The following is a 25,202-nucleotide window of genomic DNA, read 5'->3' on the forward strand; positions in this document are numbered from 1 at the left end:
TGGATAGTGGCAACATTGTAATATTTAAGATCTGGACATACCCTATTCCAAGGCAAAATAAATAATTTCATTTCATTTCAAGGTTTTTTGTTTAATTTATACTTATTCGTTTGTAAGGTCCTCCATTCAATGATATTAATATCTAACGGTTTTTTGCTTTGGGTTACGATGCAGTCATTAGTATCGGAGGTATTTTTAGGGTTCCGTATCCAAATGGCAAAAAACGTAACCCTAAAGGACTCTACCCACTACAACGTATCATACCATGACCGTGCTATGAAGGTATCAGGCAAAAAATATTCTCTGTATTAAAAAGTATGAGACCACGCCCGACCGTACCGACCAGCACCGTAGCATGCCATGCACGGAGCGGCAAGTATTGTCGGCGAGAATATTTTGCCGGTGGCGATACGCTCTGTGCATGACACACGACGTTACCACACCGGTGCGTGCAGGCGGCGAAATGGTGAGCACCCGCGTTATAACCGCGTAAGATGGCCGTTATAAACGCGTTGCCAATCAGGTGAATTACTACAAACGCGACAACAGCGCACAGGGACCGCTCGGATATGGCACTCGGATGATACGGAGATGATATGCGGACCCTCCCGTCACTAAAATCGTTACGCACGGGCTTGTCACGCGGATGATAATGAGATGATATGCTGACGCTCCGGTCATTAAAGCCGATACATACGACTTTGATACGTAATTGATACGCTCTAGTGGGCATAGTAGAGCGTATCATGTTGCTTGTCGTGTCTGATACGTTCATAGCACGGTCATGGTATGATACGTTGTAGTAGGTAGAGTCCTTTATAGATTCGTCATGTGTGACTATCTGTCCGTGTTCGTGTGTCACAGCCATGTTTTTCCGAAACTATGTTTAAGAACTATACTGTCGAAAATTGGTAAGTAGATGTGTTCTGTGAACCGCATTAAGATTTTCACACAAAAATAAAAAAATAAATACGATACATTTTGGGGGTTCTTTAAACTTAGAACTGAAACTCATGAGGTATTTGTGGATAGGTATTCAAGAATTTTCTAAACTGAATAGTTTGCGCGTTCCAAAGTGGTAAAATGTTTCGTCGTCAAAAATTGAAGTTGACAGTAAACCTCTATTTTGATGCACGCACAACGTGAAATACAAATCGCGAGTGTAAGACGTAGCTTGTCACGCACGCAAAATCTGGCCTGTTTTCATCGGGTGTCTAGCAGCAAGAGGTAGGTACTTTCTAGAGGTATAAATTATCTAAAATCGTCATACAGTGCAAATCTCTTTAAACTGTTCTGTGGTGCAAATGAGCTCTCATCATTTATACGTATTAAAAAAAACTTCTTACTAGATCTCGTTCAAACCAATTTTCGGTGGAAGTTTGCAGGGTAGTGTACATCATATTTATTTATTTATACTTTTATAAAACGGCGTAAGCCAATTACTATATTAAACTGAGTAATTAATTACAAATAAACAAACTAAACATATTACACAAATAATTCGGATCCGGATTCCACACACACATAGCTGTCTGCTGGTTCAGATGTAAAATCCCCAGAGTTCCTCAAAACAAAGCCTAAAATTCAATAGGATTCCTTTGCCAGAGTGGTAATATGATCATGGAAGGTTAACTTTCAATCGAATGTGACACCCAGGTCTTTGATAGTTTCTGGTCTAGATATCGAATCGCTACCTATTTTATAATCAAACTCTATTGTGCACCACTTTCGACCGAAATTCATGGCATAGCATTTGGACGTATTAAATGCCATACGGTTCCACAAGCTCCACTGGAACACATCTTACACATCATTTTGGAGTGCCATGCAATCTGAATCAGATTTGATCTCTTTGAAGAGTTTTAGGTCATCAACATAATGGAGACACCGAGAATTATCAAACACATCTGGAAGATTATTCATCATTAAGAGAAACAGAAGAGGCCCCAGTATCGATCCCTGACTAACCCCAGATCGCGTCTGGTAACGATTGGATTCGAACAGACCAAGCCCGACATATTGTTGTCCGTTGTAGAAGTAGTCTGCGATAAGTCGAAGAAGTTTTGGTGAATGCAAATGGCGCTAAGTTTTTGTAACAATATGTCATTATTGACCCTCTCAAATGCTTTCTCGGAGTCAAAGTAGAGCACGTCAACCTGAGACCCACGATCTAGTTTGTCAGAGAAAAAATCAACAAGTGACAACAAGTTAGTGTCTACAGATCTTTTCTAAAACCATGCTGTTTGCCACAAATGTATTTGTCCACTTGCGCGTATATGTAGTTGTGAATAATGCTTTGAATTACCCTTGCGGGCGAAGACAACACTGCAATGGACGGTACTCTTCACCTTAAATTTATCAGAGCTTCATATAATTTTTTGTTTTATCATTCTTTTATTTTGGAAGTTACGGGGGGAGGGGGAACACACATATTACCACTTTGGAAAGATTCTCTTGCCCAAACTATTCAGTTTAGAAAAAAATAATGTTAGAAACCTCAATATCATTTTTAAAGACCTATTCATACACGTATGGGTTTGAAAAAAAAATTTGAGTTTCAGTTCTAAGTATTTTTAACCCCCAAAATTTATTGTTTTTCTCTATTTTTTGTGTGAAAATGTTAATACGGTTCATAGAATACATCTACTTACCATGTTTCAACAGTATAGTTCTTATAGTTTTGGTAAAAAGTGGCTGTGACATACACGGACAGACAGACAGACATGACGAATCTATAAGGGTTCCGTTTTTGCCATTGGGCTACGGAACCCTGAAAAGGAAAGAGATTATTCAATAAAAGAGATTCAAAATTGTGACGCCTTAGCTAATTGTGACTTATTGGACCCAGAGACTTGCACCGAGAGAAGACCGGGAGGGATCAATATTGCGTTGAACGTTGGAAGAGCGCGGGGAACGGAGGGCGCGGGGCGACCCCGTTTCCATGGCAACGCGCCCACACAAGCCCTCTCTCATCCGCGTTCAGACGATATCCTATTTATGCCGATTTCCGTGGGCGAACCCAATTGAAACAATTAACATAATATCATCCGACGCTATCGAATGTAACTATATTTAAAAATAACACTTTTAAAATTAGAATGCGTGTAATCAGTAATCCATATTTGAAAAAAACTTATATTGCAGCCGCACACTGACTAATTCCGATTCGATTTAGTTTTTCGTGTGCTATAGTACATCTCAATAGGAAAGTCCAATTAGTTTTTTTTTGGAACGAAAATAAAAACGGCGTTTTTTCAGAAGAAACAATGGAGCGTACCGTCAGTCGCCACCCACTTTCTCTCGCAATACCAGAGGATTGACAGGAACGTTGACGGCGGCCTGTTGGGTGGTTGTGGGGTTCTTTGAAGGCTCCCGTATGGTTCTGTCTTGGAAACCCCGCGCAAGTTAATTCTTTTTGAAAGAGCGCTCGAACGGAACCCTAGAGGTCGCGGGTTCGAGTCACACATTGTTCATAAATTTTGGTTACAAATTTAATTTGTATAATTAATCCCAGAAGTGAGCGTTAGCACTTTAAAATAACAAATTATTATCAAAAAGAGGTCTACTTATATTCTAAGGGCCTTTCACTTTTGTTGACCACAGCTCTTATGCATTTTTCTCACCTTTTAGACTACTCTATGTATATATATATATTTCATTATTATAACACTAGAAATGAGGGATTGCTTGTAACTAATTCTAGTAGGCTTCTTAAGGTTGTAAGTGTGATTTTTATATGGACCCATCTTTGGGTAAAGGCCTACTCCATTTCTTTCCATCTTTTCCTATCCTTGTTCAAGTGTAGCCAGTCCTTGGTTATCTTGTTGTCTTATGCTTTCCATACAATAGCTTTAAGGGTAAATGTAAACACTTTTATAATAAAGTTCCAGCTACTGTTCAGGCATTATCTATAAATAAATTTAAATGTGTTATTAAAAGATTATGATTGTTTTATAGCGATAGGAATGACTGTACAATATTGTATATTTTTATTTAAACGAGCGGAAAAAAAAGAATGCTGGGAGAGTTTCTTGCGCCGCTTCTTCTCTCTAAGAGCGCCATTTGTTTGTCTTAAATACGTGCCTTTTATGCCTTTTTATAAAACATACTATGTATCCTTTATTCTGGTATACCTCCGGATCCGTGGACATATCGGGGATGTACTCCTCGTCATAAAAAATTACCAGTGGGCGGCTCCTTTGCACAGGATGCCGGCTGGATTATGGATACCAAAACGGAGCCTATTTCTGTCGTGAAGCACTAATGTGTTAGCATTATTGTGTTTTGGTCAGAAGGGCGCCGTATCTAGCAGTTACTAACATCTTATGTTTCAAGGTAACGAGCGCAATTGTAGTGCCGCTCAGAATTTTTGGTGTATTTCATTACCATCAATTCGTATCAATTACCATCAGCTGAACGTATTGCTCGTCTCGTCCCTTATTTTCATATAAATAAAGTTCTCATAACTTACATTATTATGTTTAATTCCAACGGTCCTTATTATTTAATTAACGTGTTTAAGTTTTAATTCGTAGATGCAAAGATAAACAATTTGTGTGCTCGTCGGGGGATTGCATACCTCCACACTGGCGATGCGACAAGGAGGCAGATTGTCCAGATAATTCTGACGAGACTGAATGTCGTAAGTTCAAAGCCTTTTTTGTTTTTTAGAAATTATGCCAGGATATATTTATGTTTTCTTTTAATAACTTTTTTCTAGTGAAATGATATTTTTTTTTGTAAATTAAAGTTATTGCAATCAATTAAGTCATGGGTTAATCAAAGTCAAAGTGAAAGTTAAAATATTTTATTGACATAAAATCATATAATAATAATTTTAAGCTTTTAATATTCCATATCTTCAAGTGTCTTACCTAATGTTAGTAGGTATCTTATTGTCTGGCTGTAAGTGTGGGTTTTACTTTATTTTTATATGGACCCGGCCGGATCACTTGGCGTTGCGTAGAGACGTCGCTTCATTATGTCTTCTACCGCATTTATCACGGGGAGTGTTCCGAAGAGCTGTTTAACCTGATTCCTGCCGCCGAATACCACCTTCGCGCGCCACGCCACAAGTTGTGCGGTTTTCAAGGAGCTTTCTCCCTCGTAATACAAAGCTGTGGAATGAGCTTCCTTGTGCGGTGTTTCTGGAACAATGCCTCTGGTGTTGCAAGAGAATGTGGGCGGCGGTGATCACTTAACACCAGGTGACCCGTACGCTCGTTCGTCCTCCTATTCCATAAAAAAAAACATCCTTGGGTAAAGGTCTACTCCATTTCTTTCCATCTCTTCCTATCCTTGTTCAACTGTAGCCAGTCCTTAGGTATCTTGGTGTCTGGTTGAAGTGTGGTTTTCATTTGATTTTTATATGGACCCATACTTGGGTAGAGGCCTACTCCATTTCTTTCCATCTTTTCCTATCCTTGTTCAAGTGTAGCCAGTCCTTGGGTATCTTGTTGTCTTATGCTCTTCATTTATAAATGTTTATTACACGATATTACATTGTAATCAATATTTTTATAAAAAAAGAGCCCGCTGAGTTTCTTGCGCCCGTTCATCTCAGGTCTGGGCAGTCTATTTTGAATGGGTGGTAGTTTTTGAAGTTCAATAAGTGATTTAGAATCCTATTTTTATTAAACACATTTGAATTTGAACTAAATAACAAAAACTTATTATTTCAAAGCTGTCGATTTCCTACAATGCGGGGAGAATGAAATCCAATGCGAAAACGGCAAGTGTATTCGTAAAGATTTCCAATGTGATGGAGACAATGACTGTGGGGACTGGACTGATGAAGACTCCTGTCCTCTACTGCCTGGAAACTGCAATGCTGCTGAATATAAGTAAGTTAAACATCCCTGTAAGAATAATATAAGCTGTGTATCTTGCGACGAATCTGCTTTCCTAGAGCAATATAATGAGGGTGCCTCTTAGGCCAGACATCTAACAACTGCGTATATAAACAATTTGTTGTGTTTTTAAAGTGATAACCCACTTATTCAAGTCTCGGGTTGTGGCTTGCCAGATGAAGCAAAAACCAACAAGAGTTGAACAAGGCATACGAGATTTTATGACGATACGTCACTCAAAGCTCAGTTGCAAGAGCACTCGCTAGAGTTCTTGGGTTCGAGTCCCGCATCGTTCATAAAATTTGTTTTCAAACTTAAGTTTAAAATAGTAGTAATTACAGTATGGTGATTGGCGACGAAGTATTATCCGGCTAAGTTTGAATGCGAACAGATAGCTTAAGACGTAGTGGATTTCGGCTATCTCCGCTTTTTATAAGATTATAGCTGTCATCTGTCAATCAATCAATGACTGCACTTTTTATACAATCGAGTGAATCGCTTTTTTCTTACAAAATTTCGGTAGTCTGGTAGAGTAGTCTGGTAAGACCTTGTCCTTAATATCGCTTTCCATCAAACATTACAGACAAACGCGACAAAATATTGTCATATAAAAAATATTGTCCAACCTGAACCTTGATATTTTAATAAGTAGCGCCAAAATATTAACGGTCTTACAAATAAACTTGGCATAAAGTTATACCTGAGAATAAACCAAGAATGCAATATGTTCACTATATCGCTGACAAGACTGTCAATGCAATGATAATTCTGAATTTTTCCGAATGTCAGGCAGAGTTCAAATAAACGCGGAAAACTTAAGTATCCATCCCTACTCAGTAGTTATACCTCCAAATAAATGAATCGCAAGCAAAATGTCTATTTTATAAAAATACAAAATGTTTATTCCCAGGTATAACTTTATGCTAATTTTATTTGAAAGGCCGTAATAGTGTGCTGTCCTTATTTTGTAAATATTCTTTTAAATAACTTAAGTCGAAATAATAATGGTGGTTATGTATATAGCTTATTTTGGCTAAGTATCATTCTAAGTATTATTCATCCCGAATTTGGAAAAAAAATAAAATTTATTTTAATCTTTAGGTGTAATGATGGACGCTGTATCCCTGAGCGGTGGAGGTGCAACATGGAGAAGGATTGCACCGATGGTGATGACGAGTTGGACTGCGAAGCCCTGGGAATTAGAAACTGCACCCTCGATGAACATATGTGTGAAGACCGCAGATGCATTTCGGTAAAGATTTTCAGTTTACAATAGAAGTAGAAGATAATTAGGTTCAACAATATCACGTCATATCTGCAAATATGTTTCGAAAATTAAAACAAAACGAAAATGAAATATTTAAGCATGCAAAATCTTGTCCGTTTATGATAAAGTGAAGCAAATTCTATTGAGTTAATACTTTTTTAGTGAAATAATAAGATTGCAAAAGATAAAACATCCTATACAAACTAGAGCCATAACTGAGAAGCGGTTGTCGATTCTCCGGGCCTGCAACTTGTACGGCGAACGAACTGCCGATTACCTAATACCTCGCTTGCTAAGCTGAGCTGCCCTTCATTGAACGGCAAAATTTAACTACCAAAAACATTAATTATTATAGACTAAAGGATTATCTATTAAGAAAACTATAGTAGCTAACAGAATTTGCACCTGCTAAGTTATATCTTGACGATCTGTATAGCCGAGTGGTTAGCGATCCTACCTACTAATCTAATCTAGAGGTCCCGGGTTCGAATCCCGGTAGGTGCAAGCATTTATATGATGAATATGGATGTTTGTTTCCGAGTCATGGATGTTTAAATGTATTTATGTATGTTTATATGAATTTATGTATGTTTAAGTAAGTATATTGTATTAAATATATCATTGTCTTGTAACCCATAACACAGGCTATATATGCTTAACTTGGGGCATGATAATTTGTTTAAAAAGTGTGTCAATATATATTTTATTTATAAGTTATATTTATTCATTTTAAGTTAATTTAATTTATATCTTAAGTTGTGACGTATTTATTAGTGATTATTAGGATTAATTGTAACCTTTGTGATTTTTTTATACTAAGTTGACCTAGTTTGTATATCATTACTATGTAATATGATAAATAAATAAAAATAAACTTATTGAAAGTCACATATTATCATCCATTTGAAAAAGTATGCCTCAGACCAGAGAAGAACGAGTGCACGAAACTCAGCAGGCTCCTTTTTCTCATAAAAATGTGGTCACAATGTCATATTATATAATTAAGTTTATAATTTAATTGCCTAAGGGCGGTCGCTCTATTCCCAATCTGTGATATCATTGCTAAAGTCATTTATGTTATAGTAACCTTTACCACACAAACGTTTTTAACAATTCCGTTGAATTTATTAATGGATTTGTTTTACTATTTTTTTGTAATTTTGTTGCAAATATTATCAAGAATAAAATTTTAAAGAATATATTGAAAGGCAACACTAAGATGTTAATTTCTTTAAATGTTTCTCTAAATGATTCTTTACATTAAAATAAATTTCGAAAAAGTAAAATTTATAAACGTGGGAAATGGACACTTTCTTGTGAATATAACTTCTAATTAATTAATAAAAAAAAACATACAATTTATTACATCCTACCTTAGATTAAGATTGGTCTCCGCTCAGCTCCAACTAGATACCGCAGGCGTAGTCGCAAATTGCGGCTACTAATACTACGCCTCAGTGGGCGTACTCTAGCCAGTCTCGAACAATGTGTGATGTTGACGTGCTACATGTTCTGTTAAACTTTGCTTATAATTATAATTGAAACTAAAATGCCGGGTTGCGTAGTAAAACTTGTAAAAATAATAGTACAAGAAATAAGAAAGACACTGGGATCACATATTATCATCACTAAGTATTTTGTATTTTATTAATTTCAATGTAAAATATCACGAAGCGTATGTTACAAAATTTGTAAGATGCCATTGAGTGTCAAGATGCCACGCACACAAGCATCTAATAGTTGCCATAATAAAAAAGCTATTGTTCTTAGGTAGTGCGGTATGCAGTTGGAGCGCAATGGAGACCAATCCTTAATCTAAGCATCCTAAGCCATCACAATATTTTTTTGAGAGTCAAGTAGAGGAGTTAGATTTTGTGTTATACATTCTCAAATCGTCAAGTCTTAGCAATTTTATCATTACCATAGGTCTCTATATAATAATATTATTTTATACTCTACCTCTAATTTTATTTTTCTGCATAGAAAACTTGGCTATGTGATGGAGTTCGTGACTGCGCGAATGGTGAAGACGAAACAAATTGTGAAGTTAATTGCGAGGAGGACCAATACATGTGCAAGTCTCTAGTTAAAAATGCATTTCGTAATTGTGTGAACAAGAAACACGTTTGCGATGGAATGAAAGATTGCCCGCAAGGTGATGATGAAGATAATTGCCCAACTAAAAGGAAATGTACTGGAAGGGATAGATGCGAGAGACAATGCATAACAACATACGAAGGGAAACCAGCATGTGCTTGTCCTTTAGGTTATAAGTTAGCGGAAGATGGATACAGGTATAGCAGTGATTATGGTTTAGCCATTAACGTACAATTTACAACTAGATTCACAATAACACTCAATAATTGTCTGAAGCAAAACTTTGCCTATGCGTCTATCAGGCAGAGTTTTCATTCAGTTGTGTTGCGACCGCGCTTTGAATTCAACGCCACGCAATGACAAAGTGTTTGGTTAATAACTGTCTATAATCGAAACTTTAAAAGGATGGAGAATAGTATTTCAAGTAAGTGCTCCTTTAAATTAACAAAATTAATTTATTAACTTGACGTTTTTAAACATTTAGCTAAATAATTAAATTACAATTGCTAAAACAAAATACATCGCACCATAATCTTCTTTCAGCAAACACAACAGACTTTCAACATTACTGCCACGTAATAAACTATTGATTTAAGCGAATGTTTTAATGTTATCAGTATAAATTAATGTATATATATATATATGCAACGCTGCTGGGACATTTGGACGACCTTTAAATATGCGATTATGAGTCTAGTTGTTTATTGTACGTCAATGGGGTTAGCACATATGTTGAGCAGGTAGCGACTAAAAGGACAATGGGCAAAACACACCCAGCTTGGCCAGACACTTATAAGTGTGGCTCAAAAGACTTAACAAATATAAGTATTTTTTACTATGAAGCCATTTAAATCTATCCCAGGGGGTCACTAGATAAAATGATCTTTGGAATACATACCTAAAAGGAACAAATATATTTTTACCCACAGATACCTACCGTAATTTAATACCATTCTTGACCTAACTTGATTTTCAACTATGCTTGTGGCATAGGGTCATCCACATTAAAGCAGCTTCAATAAAAAAATTTTAATGTCATATCAACCATTTTTTTATATTAAACACTTAAAAACTTTGATCTTCACTAAAAAGAGAACTCCGGAACAGAATTTGATGCGCCTTGGCATAGAGAAATACGACTGTGATACCTTCCAAATTAAAGTAGTTCAGACTGTGGCCAACGTGGGTGTGACCCCCGTACATTTTTGCCCATTGTCCTGTATTTAATTCAAAATATTATAAATGTTATCTTCTCTTTCTTTCTTGATAGCTGCCGCGACATAGATGAATGTATGTACGAACAAGATCCAGTTTGCTCCCAAACATGTTCTAATACCCAAGGCAGTTACCATTGTGGATGTATGACGGGGTACGTTCTCAGGCCTGATGAAAGATCCTGTAAAGCTACTGGAGAATCACCAACTCTGCTGTTTTCCAATCGTATTGGCGTCCGTAAGGTAATATCATTCTACCTAATATCTTATTCCAATGCGTAAGATATTATTGTAAAGTAGAGTAAAGTATACATTTATTCATGCCAACATATAATATACATAGTAAAATTAACAAATTTAAAATTTTAGCTTTTTTGGAATTGAAATAAGGATCACTCCAATTCCAATACTGATTTTCAGTAGGTACCTAACAAGTTGACAGCAGCTGTAGACAACAAGGTTCCTTTTGTCTTAAAAGTGACCGTCTAAAAATAGTACCTACAAAAATAGAAGAAACTAAAAAGATTGAATTCTAATATGTTAAATTATGTTAATTAAGCTGTTTATTTTTTGATTACTATTATTTTTATGCCTCCGAACACATTTGTTTCTCTAATAGAAAAGATTTCAGTTTGTTTTTAAAAAAGAACAAAGTTTTTTGATCTTTAATGTTACAATTCTAAATGATAATATTTTGTTTTAGGTATGGTTGACCGGTGACAACTATGTAACTGTGCTAAAAGGATTACATAACGCAGTAGCACTGGATTACCACTATGAAAAGAAATTAATATTTTGGACCGAAAATAATATGAAAGTCATTCGAGTCGCTCCATTGGATAGCAATAACATGACAGGTATGTAACCATTAAATACCTGAACATCGTATATAACAAGATAATGTCATGAATATTTTTATCTACACCTATGCTTTAAATCCTCTATTAAACATTTTAAAACAGTTAGCTTATTGCAAACATTAAAACACCCAATGTCCTAATAACCATTACATTATCCAAACGAGTGTTGTAATGAAATTCAGTACAACATTATATCATCCGTTTTCATAATAATTCGTTCTAAATGTTAACAGTAAGCTAACTGTTTCAGATTTTTTTATAGAGGATTAATATTATGGGTGTAGATAAAGTTTTGTATGCAACTGTTGATAATTAGGTATGTATTAAAACACTCATGTGATACTAATATCACACTCGGATTTGCCTTGTGTGATTTAGATGTGTGTGTGTGATGAGCCACATTCGTGTTTTAATACACCTTATTATTCAACAGTTGCATAAATAACTATAACAGATATCATTATTTCATTATATTAAAATATTACTTACCATTTGAAATAATTTCAGATGTTATAAGATGGGGTCTGGAAACTCCAAGCGGGGTGGCAGTAGATTGGATTCATGATTTATTATTTTGGACCGACTCTGGTACGAGGCGAGTGGAAGTAGCGACACTGGATGGCGTACACAGAGCAGTCTTGGCAGCTAGCGATTTGGACAAACCAAGAGCTATTGCAGTGCATCCTGGAGACGCACTTATATTTTGGACGGATTGGGGTAATTGAAAAACATATATAAGTTTATACAAATAAAATTTGAAAACAAATTTTATGAACGATGCGGGACTCGAACCCACGACCTCTCGCGTTCCGTGTGACTGCTCTTCCAACTGAGCTAACCGTTCGAGTGAGGTATCGTCATAAAATCTTGTATGTTTTGTTCAACTCGCATGTTGTGTCTTTATCTATAGGATCTACTTTACAGTTGATAGCATGCTCAACTTCAATATTTGCATATTAGGAAATTGACTTGAGATGTCGCTCTTGCAATTCTAAACAATTTGTTGTTTTTAAAGTGATAACCCTCACTTCCAGGATTAATACACAAATAAAATTTGAAAACAAATTTTTATGCAAATATTGAGCAGGTTATCTAAAGCTAACTGAAAAGTAGATCCTGTAGATCAAGCCACAACCTGAGAGTTGAACAAAGCAGACAATATTTTATGACGATACGTCACTCGAACGGCTAGCTCAGTTGGAAGAGCACTCGCACGGAACGCGAAAGGTCGGGGTTCGACTCCCGCATCGTTCATAAAATTTTGTTTTCAAATTTTATTTGTGTATTAATCGTAGAAGTTAAGTACTAAAATAAATTTAATATATGCAGGACCGAATCCGAAAATAGAACGCTCCGATATGGATGGCAGTAGAAGGAAAAGTGTCATAGTGGATAACATATTCTGGCCAAATGGATTAACAATTGACTATATGGAGTCCAAAATATATTGGGCAGATGCTAAACATCATGTTATCGAAAAGGCTTCATTTGATGGAAGGGATCGTAAACGAGTATGTTCTATTAGCGATAGTGTCTTTAGCATTTATAATTTTACAGATTTTGTTAATAATTTACCGTATGTTTTAGATAACTAATAAAGGTGTCCCACATCCGTTTGCATTAACTGTTTTTGAAGATGCTATATATTGGACAGATTGGCACACGAAAAGCATATCAACTATTAATAAAAATACTGGAATGGGAATACAAACAATACATTCTAGTTTACAAGTACCTATGGATATACAGAGGTAAAATATTTAACTAAAATTGTTAAATTGCATCCTATAACCGCTACAATTAATAAAATTTTCAAGATCAAGTCTCTTAAGTTTTTCTATTCAAATAATTCAATTGTAAAAGTATCATTACATAAAACTTTATTGCTACACTGATACAATTAGATAAGGTGATAAGAGAGTCTAGTCTCTTTGCTTTTACTTCTCCTTGCATATTGAATATTGTATTTGATAATTTAATCATTATGTCTTCTTCTTTTAAAATAACCAGTCAATACGTAAGCAATGGAAGAATTTTTAGATCAATTAAGCTTACTCTTCACCGTGAACGAAATAATCTCATATAGCGTTCTAAAAATTTCCCTACATATAACTGTATAATTATTTGAATATGGAATTCGGACAATAACTCATTTTGAATGCATTTCAGTTTTCATCCACTACGTCAACTAAGGACGTACAAGAATCGATGTGGTGGTAATAACGGCGGTTGCTCCCATATTTGTCTTCCTAATAGCAACGGATATTCTTGCCGATGTCCTCTGGGCTATAATCTCAAATCTGACGGGTAATCACACACTTTTCCGAAACAATAAAATATTTTAAAGTATTTGCAACAATACAGATAGCTTCAATTTTGAAAGAATGAATATGTAGAAGCTGTTGCTTGGCTTTTAAAAAACTAAACTCGTTGATACGAATCTGGCATTAAATATGTTTGTATGTACTATAGGCGAACTTGTGTCGACACTCCTGAAAAGTTACTGCTGTACGCAAGACGAAAAGATATCAGATTAAAATTACTGAACCCAAGGAAACAAATGGATGCCTTGGACATGGTAATTAAAGTTTAAACTGGATTTCACGTTATTAATAAATTGAGAAACAGAGTCGTAAAAATATTGTTTGTTTAGGTGATACCAGTGGATAGTATTAAGTCAGCCGTAGCACTAGATTGGGATCACGCAAGGAAAAGAATATTCTGGACGGATGTAGAAAAGGACACAATCAACAGAGCGTTCTTAAATGGATCAAATCAGACAGTAATCGTCAGCACAAACCTGAGTAAGTTAAGCTTAGCGATTTTGAATCTCGATGGGGAATCGACTTTCGGATGTGAGGGGCAAAAAGTTTCTTGCGCACTAACCATTTGACCCAAAATCGCCTAGTTAAAGGCGAACGGTTCCAATAGAAAATAGATGCAATATAAATCCACAGAAGCCAGTACTTATTATTTACGAAGTGTTGTCATTAGTACCTGACCAATTACGATATGTTGAGATTTTCTCACCAATTAGCATTCAGTAGGTTGAGTACTCCCGCTCACCTCAGATGGTTAGATGAAATGATTGTGAATGCATTAGGGGCCCACCCTGTTATAAGATCGAAAGTTGCTGGTTTGTTTACTGATTATTATCTCTATGCTATTTTTGGTACTTTAAACCTAAAATGGCTCATGTGTGACGACTATTTCACCAATTATGGCGTTATATTACACAATAGAATTCCGCAAAGTATCAACGCCTGAGGATACTTAAATTTACAATTTCTTAGAATTTCTACATTTAGCGAATTACATGGAGATATAAACAATTTTTTTTTTGTAGTATCGCCGGCTGGATTGGCCTATGATTGGATGACAGATAAAATTTACTGGACAGATGCAGGAACTAACAGGATCGAAGTAGCTAACTCTGACGGGACTATGAGGACGCTACTAGCATGGGAAAACATCGATAAGCCACGTGATATTGTAGTAGATCCTAAAGGTAAGGGGATAAAAATTATTCAGGTTAAATTATCTACTAGAACGATTAATACTTTTGTGAAAATTTTCCAAATTCAAATTCATCTACAAAAACTTGTACACTTGTAATATTTAGACATATAATTGGCAATATATTCGGTAAATTATATGCAATGGGTAAGAAAAGTTAAGTTACATATACTGGAACATAAAATTTGTAACCAAAATTATTAAGAGGAATGCGGGACTCGAACCGCGACATTTCGGTTTCCATCCGGGCGCTCTTCCAACTGAACCAACGGTTGGTTCGTAAATCTTGGTATTTCTTATTCAGCACTCAGGCTATGGCTCCACAAGCGGAAGTGGATGAGCGCTCGGACGGAACCCGAGAGGTCAAGGGTTCGAGACCCTCATCATTCGTAAATTTTGGCTAAAAATTTTATTTAATTAATCCCAGGAGTGGAAGGAAAGGAAGAAAGGATTATTTAAAAATACAAATTGTTTATACTGGTACAAATGACGCAAAAAGGCTAATACAATTTTGTTCTTAAGGTGGTGTAATGTATTGGTCGGATTGGGGTAAATCACCATGTATAGAACGCGCTGATATGGATGGTCGGAACCGACAGCGTCTTATAATGGGCGACATGACGTGGCCAAACGGTTTAGCTTTGGATTTGCTGAATCATAAAATTTATTGGACTGATGGTGGAAATAGAACGATTGAGTTCGCAAACCTCGATGGCACAGGCCGCACAGTGCTGATAGGTAAGTTAATTAAGTCAAATTTTAATTTCTATTATTTAAATATATTAAACAAAATACATACACATAATTAAATATATTAAATATATTAAAAAATAGTATATTAAAACATAATAGGTACTTTCTCGTACGAAACACAATTTTAATGTGTGAAAGTTATCAAAAAAATAAAGTTGTTTTCTTCAATCGTTGCTACTACCGACGGAAATTTGCTTCTGAAAAGGAACTGCTTAGCAAAGACTTATGAAATTTTAACAACGCATTGTTAAAATAGATAACCTAAATTCAAAACACCATTACAGTATTTCAACTGTACCTTCAACTGTATCTTGGAAACGGCTCCAACTATTTTAATGAAGCTTAGTATACAGATAGTTTCGGGGGCAAGAAATCGATCTAGCTAGGTTTCAATTTAAAAAAAAATTTTGTTATATCCGTGTTGTAATAAGAAACTGCTACAATAACTCTAGAATACAAAGGTAAATTTCGCAACTATATACAAGACTATAATAGCTCAGATGGGACATTGGGTGATCCGGAAAGCAGAAGATCCAGATGACCTTTTAGTTTTTTTTTGTTCAAGTTTTGTACCTTCTTAAAAGACCGAGCAAGGGTCGGTCGTCCAGGTACTGTATTTTAAAATGAGTATCAATTAGAAACTTTCGATTCACGCGTTGCGTGTTCTAATAACTTATCTGCTCCTGTTTGTATAATATCATTTGCAAATATAATGATGAATTCTTAAACATTTTATTATATTTTAAAAGGTCAACATCTACCTCATCCATTTGGGTTAGACCTCTACGGCGATGAAGTGTTTTGGACGGACTGGGACACGAATTCTATTCAAGCAGCAAATAAATACACAGGCAAAAATAGGCGCACTTTGGGTGCAGGTGTCGAAGGTCTCATGGATGTCAGAGTGTTTCATAAGGAAAGAAGAGGTGGAACTAACCGGTAAGCATTTAAAACTACTAGGTACCCACCCCGCAACAACAATAGTTGTGTACAACAACAACAGTATTTATTGTACATGATACATCCAATGTTGGATCACCATATTAAGAAGACCTTAACGATGGTAATGATGAGATAGAGTGTAAATTAGAAATAACATACAAAAAATCCAATAACAGTGTTATTTATGACGTTGGATTTTAAGACCTATCGATGATAATGATGAAGTTGAGTGTAAATTAGAAATAACGTACAAAAATCCAGTAAATTGGTCATATCTGTTTTGTGTATACAAATACACATTGATGTGAAGACAAATTTGATGAAATTACCTATTTTACCATTAGGTTAATTGAATTTTTATTCAATGATATTTTGTTATTTAGCTGCGGTAAGAATAATGGTGGTTGCTCACATCTATGTCTACTGAAACCCGGCGGAAGAACTTGTACCTGTCCAACTGGAATTAAGATGATGGTATGGCTGTAACTAATAATCGTATTCTGACATTTATTTTCTTTTAATTATTATGTTAACATGACATTGTTGAGTATCGGTTTTGACTACATTATTTTAGAAATATAATTTTCTTATGTTTTATTGACAGGATGATGGCAAAACGTGCACAGATGGACCAATAAATTATCTGCTGTTTGCTCATCGAGTGGATGTACGCTTCGTCTCATTTGATGTTCCCTACCTTGTGGATGTTGTGTATCCCTTCCAGGGACTAAAGAATGCACTTGGTGCAGACGTGGATCAAAATACAGGTACATGAATAATAATAATTTCCAATTTAGTACATTTCATTCTTCTGAGAAATCCGTAAATATTTATTTCTGACTTATATATGGCTTTATACAGGTTTGATTTATTGGACGGATACTGCCGAGAGGATAATTCGTCGAGCAGATAAGTTTGGTCAAAATGCGCAAACTATTATCAACAGGGGCTTGCAAACCGCTGATGGATTGGCCATCGACTCAGCAGGCCGTAAGGTTAGTAAAAATAGGGTTGTAATTGCAAACTGTCAAAGCAGTTCAAAGATTTCATACAATACTGAGACCACAAAATCAGACCGGGCAAAAGTTCTACTATTTAAGTACTGGAGACGTCCATTTCTACTGTGTCCAGTGTACACTCGATACTCATACGATTTACGTTGCCTTATCTAGGGGCAAAATATATTTTTACTGTTAGTTTTTAGTTCATCCTCACGCAATTTTCATGATGAGGATTCTGTTGATGTGGCAATTTAGATTTTAATTATAATGCCTACTACTTTTGTGGGGCGATGTATGTATGTATGTTCTACGAAATGTATTCCGAAATTCAAAAGAATAGTTAAAAGACTTAATGTGGCAAAGGTTACTACTTATAATATTAATGACTTTCCTAATGATACCACAAATTGGGAATGGTCAGGCTTTTTAAATTATTGTTTGGAAATTTAAAAAAAAAAGAAGAAGCTCGCTGAGTTTCTTACCGTCCTTCTCATTCATACTCAGGCATTCATTTTCGAATGGGTACTAGTTTTTGACTTTCAATAAGTAATTTCATATGCGATTTTGAATTGTAATAAGGTAGAAAATAAATTAAATTTCATGGATTAATATGGTTGTGCAGGTATACTGGACAGACGGAGGGCGAAACAGTGTTGAAGTATCAGAACTAGATGGAACCAGTCGCAAAGTTCTTGTTTGGACTGGATTAGGTAATTTTATTTGTATTTTCAAAGTAACTTAAAACTACAAAAATGTAGACAATAATCATTGAACTTCATTACTCTCTAATAATAAAATAAATGTCTTTAATCTAAATAAAATATTGTGTTTGATGTAGATTCTCCCCGTGGAATAGCGTTGCATTATGAAAAGGGTTACATGTTTTGGTCGGACTGGGGTAATGTGGCGAAAATAGAAAGAGCTGATTTGGACGGTAGCAATAGGTAAGATTATTCTCTTAATTTAAAAAATATTCTTAAAAATCTGTAACTTATAATTTCAAAATAAATTTAAACGAAATTAATTAACTAAAGATTACAATATTAAAATAGTACATTTACTGTAAGCAAATTGATTTAGTTTTAGAATATTGGGTTGATTGACAAAGATGTTTGATTTTTCAGATATATTATTGCCACAGCTGGAGTAAAGTGGCCGAATGGTCTAGCAATTGATCGCATACAAGATCGCTTATATTGGAATGATGCTAAGGAAAATACAATTGAGAGCGCCGATTTCAATGGCTTGGGTCGGAAAACTATTCTCAGTGAAGTACCATACCCTTATGGCATAGTAGTTGTAGGACAGCATATCTATTGGACTGACTGGAAAACTAAAGCTTTGCATAGAGCTGATAAGCATAATGTTAGTGATCAGCTTATTGTTAGAGATAATCTTGAAGGTTTGATGGATATAAGAGTAATTCAGGTGAGCAGGATTTAACTGTTTTGTTGCCACTATTTTAAATGTTTTGAAATTATTTTTTCTTGTAATGAATGTTTTATCACAGGGCGATTATAACCTGGATAATGTATGCGGTCTAAACAACGGTGGTTGCTCACATCTTTGCCTTCGAAATTCAAAGGGATATTCATGCGCATGTCCAACGGGTCTCCGTTTTGAAAACGAGACCGATCCAGAGTCAAAGATATGCAAGAAACATCCAGACAACTTTTTAATATTTGCAACACAAACTAGCATGACCGTTATATCTCTAGACACTCCTGAGTTGAGAGAAATCAATATTCCGGTCAAAGAAATGAAAAGTTCTATTGCACTGGACTTCCATTGGGATAACAAATTAATTTTCTATACTGACGTTAAGCTAAATCAAATAAGGTGATATTAAATTGTTAATTGATATTTCACATCTAATCCATGATTATACATACATATTAAATTTATCCGATTATATTTTCAGAACCTTAGACATGGAAAACATGACTCAGAGCAGAACTATTGTCAATTCAAGTTTGGAAACACCAAATGGTTTAGCAGTTGATTGGATTGCAAATAATTTGTATTGGACTGACAATGAATATAAGGTGAATAATTTATATCGTTGCAATAATATGTTGATAAACAATTTAAATGAAACGATGATATTATCAGTAGTTTTATATTGCTAGCATTAATAAATTCTTTCTATACCCACGAATGCCCTCAGGTTGTTGAAGTTGCAAAGTTAGACGGCTCCTGCAGAAAAGTTTTACTAACCGGTCTAAGCGAACCTAGATCTGTAGCGCTATTTCCAGCTAAAGGGTAAGCGGCGTTATTATACTTTTTAAATCAAGACTTTAATTTGTTGTTTGATAAATGATTATTGTCATGCTTTTCTATCTGACTGTAGTTATCTATATTGGAGTGATTGGGGAGAACATCCCAGTATTGAAAGAGCTGCGCTAGATGGAACTCAACGGAAAATGATCGTTGATCACGACCTTGGGTTTCCCAATGGTCTTACGATTGATTATGTCGAACGAAGGCTGTACTGGACTGATGCGTTGAAGGACAGGATTGATACATCAGACTTAAATGGCCAGCACAGAGTTCAACTGGTGCCAGATGCGAAAAATCCATTTGGAATGACTCAGGTACAAATTTAAGATTAAAATTTGAAACATATTTATATTAGGATCTTCTATAACTTTTAAATAAAACACTTTTAAATAAAACCATCTGTCTATAGCAAATACCACATCTGAGGCAATAAATGGCGCTAAACTTCATAATGGTAACTATGATAAATACTATCTTTGCCTCATTTAATCTGCAGTCCCCCTAACGAGATCTGGAAAGGTATTGAAACGTCGGGTTAACAGAAATCTAATGTAAAAACACAGTTACAATTACATGCATTTTCATCCTTTAAAGGTGTTTTATTCAAATGTGTAACAAATGTTAATGAAAGAAAATACTTCTATAACTTTATATCAGTTTTATTTAATGATGCAAATCCAAAAACCATGGCCGTATTAGAACATACTTAAAATACGAAATTTAATGGTCAGAAAAAAAATATATGTATCTTTTGTGTGCTTTTAGTTTCGTGATCATATTTATTGGACCGATTGGTATAAGAAGGCCGTGATTCGCGCCGACAAAAGCACTGGAAAAAACGTTACGTCAGTTAGTGCTAACTTTGAAATGGCTATGGAAATAAAGACGGTGTCTCATGAGAGACAGCATGGCTGGAATCCATGTCTTGAGAACAACGGCGGATGTTCACATCTATGTTTCTTTAGAGGACATGATTATGTTTGCGCTTGTCCAGACTCACCTGACGATAAAGTTTGCTTGACGAGTAAGTATACGAAAGAAGGAAATAATAATTGTGTGGCATATCCGTGGTTAGGTACTTCATCATGGGTATTATTCATTGAAGTACAATGAACAACTAGTCTCCCAATCACCTATTAAAAATTACGAAGCTGCGTTATATATACCTACATTAACATATACAGATAGCATTCATTCAAATTAACACCTTATTTTTTGTCAGTAATGTTCAAAGTCTTTTGTATTCGCTCATTAAAAGCTCGGATGAGGACACGTTTTTTAGCAATTGAAATGTACATATAAATGTTTAGCAAGATGATTAAAAACGTCAAGTTACGCAATTTTATATAATTTAAAGGGGCGCTTACCAGAAATACGACACTCCATCCTTTTTAAGTTTGGATAAGCTGTTATTGGGACAGTTTTTCACTGAACACTTTTGTACTTGCGTGGCGTTGTATTCAAAGCGCGGTCGAAACACAACTGAACGAAAATTCAGCATCGACGCGTAGGCAGAGAAAGAGTTCAGATATTTTTTTCAGACATCAATTAATAATTAGTTGTTTATAGTACATCAATGGTACTACTGCCATATCCATTTCTGCTATTTACCTAATCATCTAACGCCAGCGTTCCCAATTCTGAGCGGCACTACAATTGCGGTCGTAAGATTTACATAAGATGTCAAGTCTCGTTTGCACAGTAATTTCACTAGCTACTGCGCCGTTCAGCGGCACATAAAGGCGCCGTTGTGGTGCCCATAATTTAGCCGGCATCCGGTGAAAAGGAGCCTCTCACCTTTTGAAGCTTCAGAAAATAATTCAACAATACTATCTTACCAACTCAAAAGTTTTTCCGTTCATAAATTTTTATGTATTTTCAGATCCAAATGAGCGCGTGGAACTAAGGATGCCTTCACACTATCCTCCGAACTATGACTATATGGACTACGAGCACACAGACTTGCCAACTCCAACACCGGCGACCGAATCTAGAACATTCGTCATCACCATCGGATTAACTGCTGTGGTCTTTGTTATGATATGCCTTGTTTTAACTGTAATAGGTTGTGGTATGTCATTTTAACAAATACTCTGCGTAAATTTACATAAATATTTTAACTGTCTTATTCATAATGAGTTAGCGGAGATTTTAAACATCGCTAAGATACGCTTGTTACAAAATGGTATTCATAATCGCATATTATAGCTAAAACGTTCATTATCTCTTCGATAAAGCTGACGTGATTATAGTAGAAGGGTCCTAGGCCCTAGGCCTAAGACCCTTCTATAAACCTATATTAAGCACTCGAACGCAAAAAAAATGGCCGACATCGATCAGCTGTTCGTTAAATAATGTGATATATAGCTTCCCGCTCAAAGTTTTGGATATCCGCCAAAGAATAACACCGACAGACTTCATAACTTTGATTTTTGAAATTATTTTGACGTCGATTTTTGACAACTGACAAACCTATCTCACCTCATTATATCAGTTAAAATCGTATTTTTTTGTTCGAAATGGCAACATTGCGTACTACAGAGACGTATTAGTTATGGGAGGTTTTCTAACGAATATGAATAAGGAATTTTATCGAACGTTCGATAGGCTTAAAACTCGTTTTAACTAATATAGCTTAATACCTTCGAAAAGCGTTTTATTATGAATAAGGCAGTAAATGTACAATAGTTAAAAAATCTAAAAAACACGCTTTATATAGAAAACCGAACTAAAAAATAATAACGAAATTTAAAATTAACATCAATTCCTGCCAACAATAATATTTGATTAAAAAGAGCGCAAAAAAAAAACAATTCTGGGAGAGTTTGTTGCGCCGCTTCTACTCTCTCAGAGCGCCATTTGTTTCCGAAGCGGTAGTAGTATCTACATAGTATATTAGAAATGACATCAAAAAGAATTCTGAAGGAATTAATTTTGAATAAATAAATGTCTTTTATGCCTTATAGACGATAGATATTTAATATAGATATATAAATCAACAATTTATTTGCAAATTGAAAAATGGAATTATTCTTCATAGGAGTAATAAAACAAAAATCCTTAAAAAAAATATTCCTCTGTCTATTTACGTTTGAAGAAAAAACAATATTGTCATAAAGGAGGTACAACAAAATTTAGTTTAATAACATGTAATTAAATATCATTAAATTACGTATTTTCATACAATTAGAGAGAAATTATTTTATTTCTATTTTAAAACTTGTATATTATAAATTGAAATTTATTTAATTCTCGCCCTTTTGTTGTGGTTTAGAATACATAAGAGTAGCAAGAGGCTTGGTAGCTGAAGTCTATACTAATGGTCTATCTAGTAGCTAATTGTAGTAGTGATAATTCACTCTGATAATTTTTCCCTATTGCGCCAAAAGAATAATAATTTCAACAACAAAATTGTACACCTGCTTTACATTAAGGCGAGGTATTCCGAACACTTTAGGCAAAAATCGCTCGAACGTATATCTATAAGATTCGACAGGTACGCATAGACATGGGCATGGCTGAGACACGAACAGAGCAATGCGGGTCAACGACACTCACCCCGGAAGGACCGCGTAATATTTTTTAAAACTTACAGTTGCGCAAGAGTAAGAAATACTGTGATATTTTTTATGCATTTTTGAAGTGAAACTTCTTTATCGACGTATGAGAGAAATGTTATATTACGCGCAAAATTATGATTTCAACATTATGGATATCGTATCCGAGGTTCTCGAAGCTGCAGAGAACGTATGTGGGATCATTTTTTAAATCCAATATCGCCGCCGCGCAAAATTATTATTTCAACAATATGGGTATCGTATCCGAGGTTCTCGAAGCTGCAGAGAACGAATGTGGGATCATTTTTTAAATCTAATATCGCCGCCGCGCAAAATTATTATTTCAACAATATGGGTATCGTATCCGAGGTTCTTCGAGGGTGCAGAGAATGAATAACATTTTTGAAATCCAAGATGGCCGCCGCGCAAAAATATGATTTCAACAATTCAAAAATGATCCCAAATTCGTTCTCTGTACCCTCGAGAACCTCGCATACGATATACATATTGTTGAAATCATAAATTTGTGCGGCGGCAATCTTGGATTTTTAACTTCCCTAAAGAACATACGTACAACAATCCCGCGTGGCATAATATTCAAAATAACATTATGTACAATTTATTTTATCAACCAAGGCGTCGCGTTTGGTTTATTACGAAAAAAATTGATATAAAATAATTCACAAAGCGTATTGAGAATACCAACGAAGAAAATGTTTAACTACTAATAGACTATCGAATAAAATAAGTTTTGTGTAGATAGCTATCATTGTTTTATGATAATATAAAACAATTCAAATAAAAAAGCCTATTTTTCAAAAAATAGATCTATCGAGGATTTTTTTCGTAATCATGTTTTCGAAACTGCCATAATTTAGATAAAGAAATGAAGATAAACATGACACAAAATTGGAACCGTAGTATTTGTAGAAGTATTTTAAGTACTTATATTTTGAAAAATGTTAGTTTTTAGGACTACAGCGCCTTAAAGCATTTGGTTTAAATTGTGAACAAAAAAATTAACAATGAATTAAAATTTCAGTGAAAATTCTCAAAGAACGTCATAGTGATATGAAAGAAACACATCGCGATTCAAGTTGCCATATTTCGTTCCCCAATCCCAACTATGAACAATCTAATAGCGGCAACAGCTCAGGGGAACCGATGGATCGACGCTACCGCTTACAGGGAGTCTTCAAATACGACAAAAGTCAGGTACGCAGCACAAACATTATAACAATAACATCACACGAGTATTTAAATACCTAATTATGTATATACAGTAACATACACTACTTTTTTTGGCCAATACGGGACGAGAAGAGCAGGACGTTCAGCTGATTATGCATAGACGAATAAAAAAGAAGGACTCCGTGCCATGATGAATTTTAAGAAGTGAAGCAACATTACACTAGTGTGTGTGCAGTTACAGGGGATACCAGATAACACAATTTTTTTCCCGTTATTAGTCATAGTATTATACAGGATGTGCCAAAGTTATGGGACTATGGGAGTTATGGTTATGGATGAAAGTACCTTAAATATCCTAGATAGGGTATTTTACTGAAAGAAGACTTTGTGATTTTTAAAAGTTAGTAATTCTGCATTCAAAGATTTTCTAAAAATTACTTGCCTCGCCTGGGACTGGAACCGACTTAAATGTAAAAAAAAACACCCCTACTTTTATGCCAATCGAAAGAATGGCCAAAAACTAATAACTCTTCTTAAGTAACATAGTATTTTTAAATAAAGGAGCAACGTAAAATGTTTGAGTCAAATTTCAAGAAAGTTATTTATTGCCGACGACGACGTTCAAAAAGTAGAGATATTCTCATTCCATAGATACCATTGATTATTCGTAAATAA

General features: G+C 35.1%; 1 protein-coding gene across 1 annotated transcript in view; it reads left to right on the forward strand.

Moving 5' to 3' along the window:
- Window positions 1-25,202, forward strand: part of LOC126973793 (low-density lipoprotein receptor-related protein 4) — a 43,537-nt gene that overhangs the window by 13,573 nt on the left and 4,762 nt on the right. The window contains exons 7-34 of the mRNA XM_050821112.1: window positions 4,536-4,642; window positions 5,684-5,843; window positions 6,951-7,101; window positions 9,100-9,410; window positions 10,484-10,670; window positions 11,131-11,284; window positions 11,795-12,004; window positions 12,617-12,798; window positions 12,875-13,038; window positions 13,457-13,594; window positions 13,760-13,865; window positions 13,941-14,091; window positions 14,634-14,795; window positions 15,326-15,541; window positions 16,306-16,495; window positions 16,882-16,972; window positions 17,103-17,265; window positions 17,360-17,493; window positions 18,122-18,209; window positions 18,338-18,443; window positions 18,624-18,927; window positions 19,010-19,338; window positions 19,421-19,544; window positions 19,667-19,761; window positions 19,850-20,093; window positions 20,545-20,803; window positions 21,662-21,850; window positions 24,379-24,551. Coding sequence (XP_050677069.1) covers window positions 4,536-4,642; window positions 5,684-5,843; window positions 6,951-7,101; window positions 9,100-9,410; window positions 10,484-10,670; window positions 11,131-11,284; window positions 11,795-12,004; window positions 12,617-12,798; window positions 12,875-13,038; window positions 13,457-13,594; window positions 13,760-13,865; window positions 13,941-14,091; window positions 14,634-14,795; window positions 15,326-15,541; window positions 16,306-16,495; window positions 16,882-16,972; window positions 17,103-17,265; window positions 17,360-17,493; window positions 18,122-18,209; window positions 18,338-18,443; window positions 18,624-18,927; window positions 19,010-19,338; window positions 19,421-19,544; window positions 19,667-19,761; window positions 19,850-20,093; window positions 20,545-20,803; window positions 21,662-21,850; window positions 24,379-24,551 — 4,888 coding nt within the window. The remainder of the gene's footprint in view (window positions 1-4,535; window positions 4,643-5,683; window positions 5,844-6,950; window positions 7,102-9,099; window positions 9,411-10,483; window positions 10,671-11,130; window positions 11,285-11,794; window positions 12,005-12,616; window positions 12,799-12,874; window positions 13,039-13,456; window positions 13,595-13,759; window positions 13,866-13,940; window positions 14,092-14,633; window positions 14,796-15,325; window positions 15,542-16,305; window positions 16,496-16,881; window positions 16,973-17,102; window positions 17,266-17,359; window positions 17,494-18,121; window positions 18,210-18,337; window positions 18,444-18,623; window positions 18,928-19,009; window positions 19,339-19,420; window positions 19,545-19,666; window positions 19,762-19,849; window positions 20,094-20,544; window positions 20,804-21,661; window positions 21,851-24,378; window positions 24,552-25,202) is intronic.

This window comes from Leptidea sinapis, chromosome 30 (genome assembly GCF_905404315.1).
Source record: "Leptidea sinapis chromosome 30, ilLepSina1.1, whole genome shotgun sequence".
Classification (NCBI taxonomy): Eukaryota; Metazoa; Arthropoda; class Insecta; order Lepidoptera; family Pieridae; genus Leptidea; species Leptidea sinapis.